Source organism: Bombus impatiens, unplaced genomic scaffold (genome assembly GCF_000188095.3).
Source record: "Bombus impatiens unplaced genomic scaffold, BIMP_2.2 scf_0914, whole genome shotgun sequence".
In the NCBI taxonomy this organism is placed as follows: domain Eukaryota; kingdom Metazoa; phylum Arthropoda; class Insecta; order Hymenoptera; family Apidae; genus Bombus; species Bombus impatiens.
The window spans coordinates 587,517-600,902 of NT_177333.1; the positions used below are offsets into that span (position 1 = coordinate 587,517).

Below are 13,386 nucleotides of genomic sequence, written 5' to 3' on the forward strand. Positions count from 1 at the left end.
AAGAGGATCGGGGGTTCAACAGCGTGTTGCCCGATCGACCGAGGTCACCGACAGCGTAGGGTGGTTATTTTGGACGCACAGTGGTGTAGACTCGATTTCAGGGGTTCATTGGCGAAATGAACGCGATCCGTGTAAACGTGGCTTAAGGGGCGAGGAAACTGTTCAATCTGTCGGCAACCCTGTAATTATCGCAACGTCTAACCGTCTAAGGGTTCTCTCTGTTACATTTAAGGGTGAGATAGTATCGATATACTGCAATAGCAGGAGCAAAAAAGCTGATATTAAAGTCGAGGAGCAAATTTTTCTCTGAGTTTTAATCGATACGTATCATGGTGTAAGATGGTTGAGAATATCGATGAAAGTTTAAAAGAAAAGAATTTGAAATATTTAGTCGTAGGAAGTTATTAAAGTTAATTATAAATATGTTTCTTTATGCAGTAAAAATTTGTTTCGTGGCATTATAAGACAGTGTTCTATTTTTGTAAGAAACTAATTCATTTTTGCTTGGTTGCGACTGTTGATGAAAAGATTCCTACTTTACGGAGAACGACGCTAGTGATTGCAAATATACTGGAAATATGATGTGTGCAAATTCTTTTCTTATACAGTGCACACGTCGAGACTGTGTAACAGACTTTATGTACATTTGATATAAAAGACTTTCTCCTCGTGACTTGAACTGATTGCGAATTTGCTTGCAATTGCATCGACTACGTTTGATTACTCTGCTCAATTTCTCTTCGACACACATTCGGCTTAGGTTCATAGCAGCCTATAGCTTTACTTTACTCTCACGTGTCACCAACCTTTATACCATTTTGCTCTCTATACTTTTTCCTTTCGTAGCGAAAATGTCACGACAATGTATAGTTCGTCGATAATTTGTTAACTTATCGTCTGAATTATCAATATATTAGAGTTGAAGATCTATATATTTTGCCATCCTACATTTTTCTTATTCATTACATTTTTATTAAAAGCACATCGTTGTATTTCCATGTACAAAAATTACAGCAAACTAATTCTTTTTTATTCGTATTTTAATTCACAGTGTTTCGGATCGCGATGACTTTGGACTTTTACCGTGAACGAAAAATCTGGTAAATCACAAAGAGGATCTAAAATTAACGAAACAATAAAATCTAATGATAGAAACAACTAAAAATACCACTACAACTCTTCTGAAGGTATACAATCACAAGAATTAACTCAGATGCAGGAAACAAACTTAGAATTAGCTTTTGAATGCAAGCACGCTAATGAATCTCCCAATCGATGGCCAAGAAACCAGCTCACTTTTCCACGACATCGAACCAATTCAGTAACAATCTCGTAAATTCACCTCTGGCCAGGTTTAAAAGGGATTCTGCGCCACTGGCGCGACGCTCAATGAGAAAAGCTGCGTTTCCCGGAATGATCGGTCCGCGAATCGTTAATTGGATAGACCGGAATGGCTCGAGAGGACCCTCGATCCGACTTTCGAGAGGTCGTTCGACAGGAAAAAGCAGCCTGGTTTTACGATCCGATATCGAGCAAGGAACAAGGCCGAAGACTGTCCAAAGAACATTATCAAACATTTGTCTGCGATAAATATCTAACGCGATAAAATAGGATCGATCAATTCACTGTTTCCCTCAGAAAATATCTAAAGAATTGTAAAAAAAAAAACTATAAATTTTTATTTGCGATTAGCAAAATCCATAAAAATAATAATCGAAATTATGGAAATTTTATACTGAAAGTCAAGATGGTAAGATTTTGAATCGGATATTAATTGAAAAATGATGAATAGATTTATAACAAGTGCCAGAAGCGAAGATTTTCAAATAGAAGAAAAAATTCATGTGTTTGTTAATTTTTATCCTTCGTCTGGTACGAGTTAGTTCTATTTTACAGTGTTCGTTAATATGTCCAACAGAGAATTTACATATCGTCCACTATATTACTTTAAGATACTATAATACAATACTAATTTCTTATCTTTTCTAATATTCACGTTGATTAAACTCTCCTCTCCGCGAAACTAAAAAATTCCAGACCTCGTTATCATTTTATTTTTCTACGATGCAAAATTAATTTCCTATCTTTTTCAACGTTCGCGTCATTAACCATTTGCACCCCCCTCTCCGCGAGACTAAAAAATTCCAGCCCTCGTTATCATTTTATTTTTCTACCTTCCTCCTCAATCTCTTATTACGCAATCCTGTTCCTCATTAAGGGGTTGAAGAAGGAAAAAAATTCCAACTTTCTGAACCCGTGAAACGGAGAGCACCCCCGAGCCTCCGACTGAAACCCCTGTGACGAGAAAATATTTTCTCTGGCCGGTCTGTAAACACGGCGCTTCGTGCCGACCAAGATTACACCCCTTTCTGGTTCGAGGGTAACTTTCGGAGGATTGTTGGCACGGTTGAGAGAGACTACGGGACGAAAGTGAATCAATGGAGGTTGATTGGCCTGGCCGGCCTTCGACGAGAGTTCGGGGGGTTGGTCGATTACATGGTCCATCGTATAACTACAAACCACAATGACACCCGTGATTTTCGACTTGAACGCGACGGGGTGCACGTGCGTGGGCATGTCCGTTGGTTTTCAAGGGCCGTGTACCTCTTTGTAGCTCGCGAATCTCTCCGTGTGTGACGGTATCGCGATAAAATCGCTCGACAACCCCTCGTTCAAGGGAATGCCTAATTCGTTTTGCAACAAGAATTCGGTTCAGGTGTACGAGCAGCTCATTCGATTACAGTTCGTTGCTATCATGGGATTTGTGGGGATTCAATCTTCGAGTCTTTGCGCCACGTACGGATTCCTGATTCACTTGTTTCCAACTCCGCTCTTTTCCTCCGTAGATTCGAAGTGTGATCATTTATTTTTACTGTAATTATGGAATTAGAATCATTACACCTTCGTTATTATGGTTTTATCGTAGAATTGTTGTAGTATTAGTGGAGTTATTATAATCCGAATAATCTTCGAGCGACTCGTGTTAAATGAAGAATTCGTCGAAGTACGCTCTTCGACAAGTTGTCGTATGTAAAGTTTTCATGGCGAAACCTTATTGGAATATTCAGAGAATTTTACTAAAAATGTTATCTCTCTTATCGTATAAGACCAATGCCCTATTTTCTGATCTAGTTACATGAACATGCACGATGTTTTCGCTGAAACTACCTTAACGCTCGTTACCACATGCTTCGTGGTAATAGATGACCGCTCGTTTTGTGGTAACCCATTAAACTCTGCACGATAACGAAATCACTTACCAGCGCTTTGTATCATAGCAAACGAAAGGACATGAATTTCGTATCTTAAACAGATAATCTATTCACAGAAATTCGAAACAAAATCTATTTATTATATATTCTTGAAAACCAATGTATTCCCTTCGTATAAACACGTATTGCAATATAATAATTCATGATAGCGATCTAATTTTGATACGATATATTGATTTTCGATATAGGTCCGCTCTTCGAGCTATAAGTAACTTTTGTAATTCAATAATGTTCTCGCTCGTAATACTTTATTAGAAATTTTATATTTGTCTCGAATTGACATCGTACGACTCGGCTTGGTTACAGGAGAATACTAATTAATATATCGCAGAACTCCATAGAAAAGAAACCACAGTTTACAATAGTGAATGATTTAATATTTTCATCGAAACATCGTAACAAAAAATACTCGGAACAAACTACACGGATCTATAAAATTTTATAGCAGAAAATTTCACGTTTAGAATTACAGAATACTACCATTCTTGTCGGTGGAATTACGCGGAAGAGTGAAAGCGGTGTTAGATGGTAGATTTCAAGACGTGTAACGTAAAACCGTGAAAAATTCGTCTGAGTGGCCAGTGGCCAGTGCCGGAAACCTTTCATTGCTGACAATTCAGACAATTCGTCGCTGACAGGTCGGATTTGCAACGAGCGCCTGTAATTCCTGGTGTTAACGTATCTACACTTTGGTGACGTAATTGAATTTTCATATTATCATGCGTCACATAACGCTCGCCTTCCGATTTAGATGACCCAAAAATTTACGCTACGCGATCTCATGCACCGCTCTACAACGAAACTTCGCTATAACATACTGTAACCTACATTTTAAATAAATTACGCTGCAATGCAATTGCGTTGCAATTTCAAGAATCTTACAAGATTACTTCCAGAATATTTCAAATGCTTCAAATGAAAGGATGAAATCAAAAATATAAACCATGAATTTGAGTCATCGAGTCTTTCAAGAAATTTATCCTGTCTCTCTAACACTTTTCTAAAATTAACAAAGTTACAACAAATACGATATACGTCTAAACACGTACTCAGCATCAAGATTCCTCTTATGTATGTAACAGGACAGCTGCAATAAAGAGACCATTCCACTTCTCAATCATTTGAGTCAAAGATTAAGCGACTCAAGATCAATCAGAATCAAATCACTTTCTCAAACGTGCTATGAATTCATAGTCACTAATATTCATAATAGTAAACCTTTGCGCTTTCGAATATACGAGCGTTATACCTTTCTTTCTCTTTGAATAAATATAATTTCAATATTACAACGATGTTAAATGTAATTGAAACGTCAAGCATTAAAGTTTTTCAATTACTAGCCGTCATTCGCCTTAACGATTTTCGATCTCCATTCTCCATCAAACAAAAACCTGAGTACACGCGGAAATAACCCATAAAGTGGCAAGTACCCGAGATGGTCGTAAAAGACGGAACAAACGAATGTTCACTCACCGAAGCCGAGCAGATTGTAGCAAAGGTAATACAATAGCCATCGACACCAGAGGAAAACCCTTGGCCGTGCGCGTTTCAACGCGACCAACATCGCCACCATTTCGCGCACGCGGAACTTTTGTATTCGACAACTCTGGCTTCACCTTAAAGAATCGACGTGTGATCCACGCATAGAGGAACCACGCACTGAAATGGCCCACATATTAAACAGCGGCATATCGGCCTGACCGCTGCATAATGTGAACCACTGGGAGAGAGCGGCAAAGAGAAAAAGAGGAAGAGTGTGTAATGATCGGAATGGAGGAACAGGGATGGAAGATCGAAAGAACGAGCCCGTATGATTCCCCTACTTGCGGACGAATGAATGACGCCATTCGTTAAATTGCGACCAAGATCCGGATGTGTCGAATCTCAAGTGTTTGTCGCGACTTAGGGAAATGCTGGAATGCTTAACGTCTTTCGGGTTATTCTTACGCGCAGGGAAGAAGAGGATGATATTTCGCGTAAAAGAGTGGGACAGTTTTTCATACTTGCAATAGGGGAAAACCATGATAAGTCGTATTTTTTGTCTTTTACGGGAAGGCGACGTTGAAATTTAAGATACAAACAAAATGAAGTTTAAAATAAGAGAAGGAAATGTTCGTTTTAATGATCTTATATTACAAGTGTATAAATAGATGTGTCCATTTAATACATTACCAAGCAATATATTTTGACTATTGTGATTATTATCATGCAAAATTGATTGTCTACTGTTGTTTTGGTCAATTACTGCTGATTACATCTATATTGTGATTAGTATATTTGAACTACTGTATGAAGAGAATCGATCGACTCTATATTAAGTGATTCGATCAATTCAAATACACGAATTGTCTGTCTAACGGTTTCACATTTCCAGATAAATTCTTCTTCGCGCCTTGTTAATTAACATTATGTTACGTGTGAAACTAAACCAAACTGTAAATTAATTTACTAGATGGTCAATTAATTGTACAAGGGAACAATAACATTGTCATAGAGTGAAATTGTTACAAAGTGACAACCAGATTTGAAACGTTATTTAATTACAAAGAATAATAAATCTAACTCTAGATCGAAATCTGTAAAACGATTTCGATGGGAAAAGTACGTAAAGCGAATGAAAATGTTACGAGCAGACTCTACGAATTTTCTTTCGTCTCAAATTTTCTAAAACTAGTAGCGCAGGTAAAAAGTTCCACGCCGACAGGAAGTGGCATAAGAAACACGCGAATGAAAAAAAGAGGAGAACAGAGAGCAAACATCGCGTGACTTGTCATTGTAAGTTCATGTCGCAGTTACCATTTCGCTCTAGATGCACGCACTTTATAGAGCGTACCTATTATCGTTTTAATACCCCCGCAGAGCTGTCTCGCAAAAAATGCTCATAGACTCATCGAGAATCCTCTGCACGTTCAGAAGAACCAGCAAAAATTCGTTCGAAGAAACAAAAAGCAACCCTATCCCGCTTACGATCGTTTTTATCTGCTCCAGATAGACAAAGATCCTCATGCTGTAGAAATATTCTCAGCTTTATAGGTCGCTCTCCTTATTTCCTTCGGGATTAACATTGTTCGAAGAAAAATGTTTATTATACAATAACAAGAATCGTCATTTTTATCTTCACGGTTGATGGTGCGCGTGTCTGTTTACGATAATTGAAAGTGCACCATTCGAACCGCAGGGGAAAAGTATAATAAGTTATTGTTGAAAGGGGAACGTACGTATAGGACGTCGTTCAAAAGGGGAATAACCTGTTAGGTTAAAAAAAAATTGCATATTAAATAGCGGATAAATTTCTAAAGCTTTCCAAAACTTTTCCGAAAGAGTTTCAAAATTTTCAAACTGTTATTGAGGATTTCTTGCAAAAATAAATTTTATGGCGTGTATAAAATTACAAATATCGTCTATAAAAATAGAAAAAGATTTCTTCCACAAATCATATTTGATACAATTTTATAATTAAAAGAAATTTAAATTGCCATTTAGTAAACTCTTAAGAGATTATCAATTATTATGTTTACCATGAGAGATATCCGCTATTTGAAAGGGATATTTGGTTGAAACGACGTCTAGTAAATTTCAATTGAACTTGCACGAGAAAATCAATATCGAGACTGTTTTTTAATGATAGATTCAATGTTATTGCGGATACTAACAGATTGTAACTAGATGGCAATGGGTGTTTGAAACGCGATATTACCGGAAGGAATTTTATGCCAGATCGACAGGTAACACTAGCCTTGTGGTCTCACCGCGAATCTTTGGAAAAATTCTAAGCCAAAGATTAATTAGTCCTTTGGTTTTCACCAATCTAGAGCCGCCTATAGACAAGCGAAAAATTCAAACGGCTCCTTTGACGATCCTTTTCATTAAAACATATTTCCTCTTTTAATAAAAGCCTCCTATAATTAATCTCTCTTATATAATTAAATTAATGTTATCAATGAAATGAGATATTTCCTACATCTAATTTTTGTTCCATTTCTAGAAATTATCTCGCTCTATTTTTCTATAAAAAGGAATTTTCCGACAAATTAATATTAGTGAAATTTCCTTCTGATAAATTTTTTGTATACTGACAAAACGATACGTAAGTTATTATTTACGCTTTCCAATAATAAGAGTTTAATTATAAAATTGATACTTTTGTGATTCTGATTTTCATAACAAACTTTTTGAAATTATTTGAAAATACCGGGCATTATTATGACATCTTTCCGGTTCCAGTTGCTATCATAATATCACAGTGAAATATCAAGATATTCGGACATCGTTAAAATGATGTCGGAGATATAGTATCGTTAAGGTGCTTACCTAGTTACGGTTTTGCAGAGTATAAAACGAGGTGATTACTTCGGATGATTTCTGCACGTTGCGATGAGTTCACGACCGCGAAACAAGACACTGCGATACACAACTACACGACCCATCGACTTCAGAAGTGGTTTCTTCCTTCCTGGAAACAAATGCATCGTTAGTGTAAAATATATCAGAATTCATCTTCAATAGCTATTCTACAGAGAAATGTTAGACCACCCAACTAATGGAAATGTTTTGCCTTTACGAATAAATATAACAATATGTAATAACAATCACTTGGCAATTTTTCCTTTTTCGTTCTATACAACTACTTGTCACAAGTTCCAGCGTATAGAAATAGTAGTTATTACCTGTAGCAAAAATAATAATGATTTGACATTGTCTGCGGTCTACTAATGACCACATAGTGATCATATTTAGAAAGAATCCATCATACAGTAAATCTACTAAAGAAACCGAAGAAACAGGAAGACTGTCGGAAAAACAATCGAGTGTGTTTTTCCAGGTAAAACGATTTTAGTCGCACACAATGCCGGTCAGACCGGGTAGGGTCGTTGCACTATTAACTCAGTACGTCTTAGTTTTGTCTAGATACTCGGCTCCTTGACCCTACTTTGCATCACGTGCCACGGCGTGTGGGATCAGGTACCATTTATCCACTCGAACCGGTTGGCGATGCTGTAATTCAAACCGCTTCGAGGGTTGCCATTGTTAACGAACAGAGATATCAGTGTTGGCCCCAACTTAATGTAAATAATAAGCGTTGCCGCGCTGCCAGAGAACTGGCAAAAATACCCTCGGGGTTGGGAACCTGACCGTTTGGTTTATTACTCGACCCTCTATGACCTATTCTCTATACGGATGCTTCCAAAGATTGAAAATTATCGTGCAACTTATACGCCTTGAGGTAATTATATAGTCATCTGTTTATGGTTTGTGGAAGAAATATAGCCAGGCCTTGGATTCAAATGTCAATTAGTAGCAATGATTGGTTTACCGATACCTACGTAGGGCTCGTATGAGATGGTTAAGTATATTTCTTGTTAGCCATTGGAGTCTGATTCAGGTTTTGAATCTTCTGTGAATTGCTATACATTGCTTCATTCGTTAGTAAATTCCTTTCTCCTTCTGAGAATAGTTTGTATTTTTGTATGTACGTTTTATTATTAGAACTCCTTTTCTGGTTCGCTTTCCTTATATTCTTCCCTATTAATGGAATTTTTTCTAGCTCAGTTTAGCCTTTTTTAGCTAGTCTCTGTATTGTTTCATTTTATTGCTAGAGCTAAAAAGCTTTTCTTCTATTGTAATGCAAAACTAAATCCGCACATTCATCAATATATATTATTCTTACTTCCCTAAGTTTAATCGTTGTTTCCTCTTCCTTCCACGATCATTACACACAGCATCCACGGTATAGATTCCACTCGGCTCTCGGTTCATAGTTACCGAGTAACTTTCATCAGTATTTTTTTCGCTTTAATGCTTCACGTACTCCACAGAATTTATCAGAAAATATGTTCCATCCAACACGCGATGATACACATATAACGGTCTAATGCACCTGAAGATGAGTATCACCTTACACATTTTCCCGCATTCGCGACCTTTTCCAGCAAGACACGCGAGAAAAGGGGGTCGAAAGATCGGGTGGCATTTATTCGGTCTATCCATTCGCAACATCGTAATTCAGGCTGCAGAGCGGAGGGTACCTATTGTCAGTGGAGAAAGATATCAGTGACAGTGAGTTTAGGTACTTAGTCGCGAGGTTGATATCAAAAGGGCGAAGCTATCCCGTGCCACAGCGATGCGTATTGTTCGTAAACGTGCCTTTTGTGTTCCAATTGAAGCACGAATGGATCATCTGCGTCACGGGAAAGGTACGACGCATTCCGGACCTTCCTTTTGTTTACGACGATAAGGACAAATAGGAAGAACCGAGGATACGCCAATGGAAGCAAATTCTCAACTTTTACGTTATGCCTTTGCCCCGTCCTCTTTCTATCCGCGTTGTAGATATACAGATAAAGAACAACGATGCTGGCCTTTGTCCTTAAATTTCTCTTTTCCTCTTTTTTCCACCTCCTTCGGTTAAATATGCAAACCTCCGTTTCGAATAGCGTGGAATGAATGCTACGCGCGCTACGGAAATTGTAGAAAAATTGAAAATACTCCGTTTGTTATGATTTTCTTCGCTTTAATATGCAACTTGAAAGCACGTTACTCTTATTTCTTTTATTTCAAAGATGAAACGAGTCAGTGATATTTTGCAAATTACTGGAAATATAAGAAATATTCTTCATAGCGAGCTGTTTTAACACGCTACATGATAGGACAATTTTTTCTGCTTCCTTTTTTCCAATAATGATGAATGAATAAATGATGCTATCGAAATTGCAACACGGTTGAAAATATTCTTTGTAGCAGATTAAATCTTGAAATTTGAGATTTCGAATCCAAATTTTTAGAATATTTGAATAACATTCTTCCTGTTCATCTCATATAAATAATATAGAACGAATGATTGACGTCTTTCAACTATTGAAAAATTAAAAACCTTTTTCATATCGATATAATATTGTGTGAAAAATACATTAGAGGAGAATTAAATGTTAATATTACTGACACATTTATTTCGATTTTATGCTCGACGCAACGAAAGCGTAAAGGAATTTCCTGGCCAAGTGGTTTGGAAAAAAATTGCTCTCAATTTCTGATTTCTCAAAAAGATGAGAGGATAGCTATATCGATGAAAGTTATAATCCTGAGTGGAACTTAATGCTCAGCCGTAGTAGACACGAGTCTACTCTGGTAGAACGTATAAAAATACACATGATACGAAATCGTGCGTTTTCAGGCCGCACGTTCTGACCTCTCTAAATATAATTCTCATCGATAAAACTGAATTTCAAGTCGGTCGAAATTAATCCCGACCAATAATACAATCCAACCGTATAAAGCTTGCAGTCGAATAAAATACAAAAGCACTTCGCGATTCTCAAGAGAATATCAAAAAATGCATGAATCTTTCAAAGTATCACGAACCAATCCAATCATAAGATATCAACCGAAAGTGTCGATGATATTTGCTCAAATAACAAATCGAAATGAAACGAGATGGAAAATAAACTGAAAAATCAGAAGAATTTTCGAAACAGCTTAATCAAAGAAGATACAAAATACGAATAAACTATCCTTTTTTTATCTCGTTGAGTTTAGTTTTCAGTGAGTATTAAAACTATATATAGCCCTATAACTTTATAACAAAAATGTAACTGTATAAGGGAAAATTAGACAGAGGATTGGGAAAATGGACAAAAAATTGAAAGCCTAGTCGTTGGAGGCTACAATGTTGCAGAAAATAAAAATCTATCGAACCCATCGGTCCGCGATAACGAAATTAGTCAATTACCAGCCGTTTGGAGGCCTGTTATCGTTAACTCTTTACCTTTATTTCTTCGCCGTGTGCAAGGGTATGGCTTAGACTCACGTAACGCGAGCTTTACAGTCGTAATGCATGTTTTTTGTCACGGCACATAGACGGAGATTAGATTTAGCCTCTGTCTTTGCTCGAAACAAGGTCCATGCATGAACAAAAGTCGTGGTCGGAACATAATGACGGAATGATTTCATCAAATATTCTGCGTATTGGATGTTTCAGAATAAAATTTCAAGGATTCTACGTATTCTGTATTGTATATCTTTTTTCTATTTTCACTATTCTACATTCTATATTTTGTTTTCTACATTCTGTATTCTATGACGTATTTAGACCCCCTTACACAATAGTTTACTAGTTTACCTACGAATATTAAACATTGAAAATTGATGAATATATCGATGACCAATTCTAACAGTTCTAATATATAATATTATAAAAATATTCTATTATATAACTTACAACTTGTGACCTACCGATTCATTGATATTGCAAACGTGCTCAAATGATAAAGACTTTGATCCTCTCCTTTTCTCTAATTAAACTCTTTTTGTCTTAATTTATAATACAACATTTCCTGTTCCACAGAATAGAAAATATAAGTAAGATACGTAAAATATACGAAATATAGAATAATATTTCAAAGAATGGCCCAGAAAAGAAATTAATGGAAAATAGACTTAAATTTTTATGAAATATCAAGAGACCAGCATCTCTGGAAAGGTAACACATGATTTTTCTCATACATCAAAGGAAACTTCTCAAACGGTCGGTATAGAACAGAGAACTATGATCGTAGACACGGCGATGCACGAGCAGACGAGATGAGGACGCAGATTCTTGGGAAAGTTTATAGTGATCATGGTTAAAGATATTAAGGTCGAGCGTAAGGCAACGATGTAACTTTCCCTCGAAACCTTATATTCTCATATGGCATGAAAGCCGATCAATATCCTCAAAATAGAACGAATGAGTACACGCTTCATGTCGCACAAACGGAAAGAGAGAGAGAGAGAGAAAGAGAGAATGAGAAAGGGAGTGGAAAAGCAAAATTTTCCGAACCTCTGTTCACCCTAATATTGACGGAGCCCCATTATGAACAGCGACAGTCACGAATATATGAATGGAAACAAGGGGCGCATGGGAAATTATCGACACATCACTCGAAGATATTTTAACTTACAGTGAAATGTGCCAGTCTTTTTCAGGAAGCAATGATACATCCTTTGATGATTCCATTTTATTCTATCTATTCTATCTATTACTTCCTTATAAAACGAAAGAAACCTTTGGGACAACTTAATACATTTGATTCATTTGTGAAAATAAATTTCATTTGTACCATTTTGTACTGTAACTGTCATATAAGCTCAAAAATTTCGTATATTTAACCTTAGTGTATGAAAGATTCTTAAAATCGAAATTAGTTCAAGCAATTAATTTATACAGTGTATTCCAATACATTTTTCTTGAATGATAAATGCGATAAGACATTTCATGTACTACATATATGTATAATATAAGTATACTAATAACAAATATTAATAAAATTCGTATATATAGTTGTTATCAAAATGAATAGAAAAAGTATGATCTTAGTTAAGAAAGCAATACAGAAAAATTAAAAAACAAATAACTTTGATACGAAGCTTATCCGTGCCCACCTATGTAAATTGTATTTTAATTAATTTCGCTAAACATATCGTTTATACGGTCATTAATATCCCACATACTATTCATTTCGTTCATTAGCATTAACAACTATATCTGCTTATCCTAATACTCGGCGCCTCTGTATCAGAAATATCGCAGTAAAACTAATTATTCCGTGGAATAAATTCGGAAAATTGTAACTTGTATTTCAGAATTATCCATTATTCATACATCACTCGGTACATTTGAATTAAATAAAGATAAAAGACAGAAACAAAATCGAAATGAAATTTATATAATGCTAGAATAAATCGTTGTTTATCAAAATCCCGATTATTCGATCGTTGTATTAAATTAATCAAATGAAATAATTATAGATTGTTCCATTTCACCATTGTTTGGTGTTGCTTTTATGTATCAATTTCATTTTTCAGAAACAGATGAATTGATAATTAAATTGAATTTGTATGAAAGAAATTAAAATAACAACTACGTGAAAAGATATAGAATCGAATCTTTTTCGAGATATTCTACAAAAAATCATTTATATCTCCAAAAAGACGCATGTTAATCTATATACAACACATATTGTATAATGACTGATAAATAAGATTGATGTATAATTGATAAATGAATATACAAATTTATAATATATATAATTTATAATATATATATGAAAGAGTTTATTTCAAGCATCCTAGTATTTCT

General features: G+C 35.8%; 1 protein-coding gene across 16 annotated transcripts in view; it reads right to left on the reverse strand.

Annotated features, from left to right (window-relative positions):
• LOC100749695 (kazrin) overlaps positions 1 to 13,386 on the reverse strand; it is a 139,062-nt gene that overhangs the window by 124,576 nt on the left and 1,100 nt on the right. For 8 of the 16 annotated variants that reach the window (XM_033323339.1, XM_033323343.1, XM_033323342.1 and 5 more), the window contains exon 1: positions 4,746 to 4,885. In XM_033323339.1, coding sequence (XP_033179230.1) covers positions 4,746 to 4,845 — 100 coding nt within the window. In that variant the 5' untranslated portion in view covers positions 4,846 to 4,885. Of the gene's footprint in view, positions 1 to 4,745; positions 4,887 to 7,583; positions 7,726 to 13,386 lie in introns of those variants that run through there. The other 8 variants (XM_033323338.1, XM_033323346.1, XM_033323345.1 and 5 more) reach the window with 3 other exon arrangements.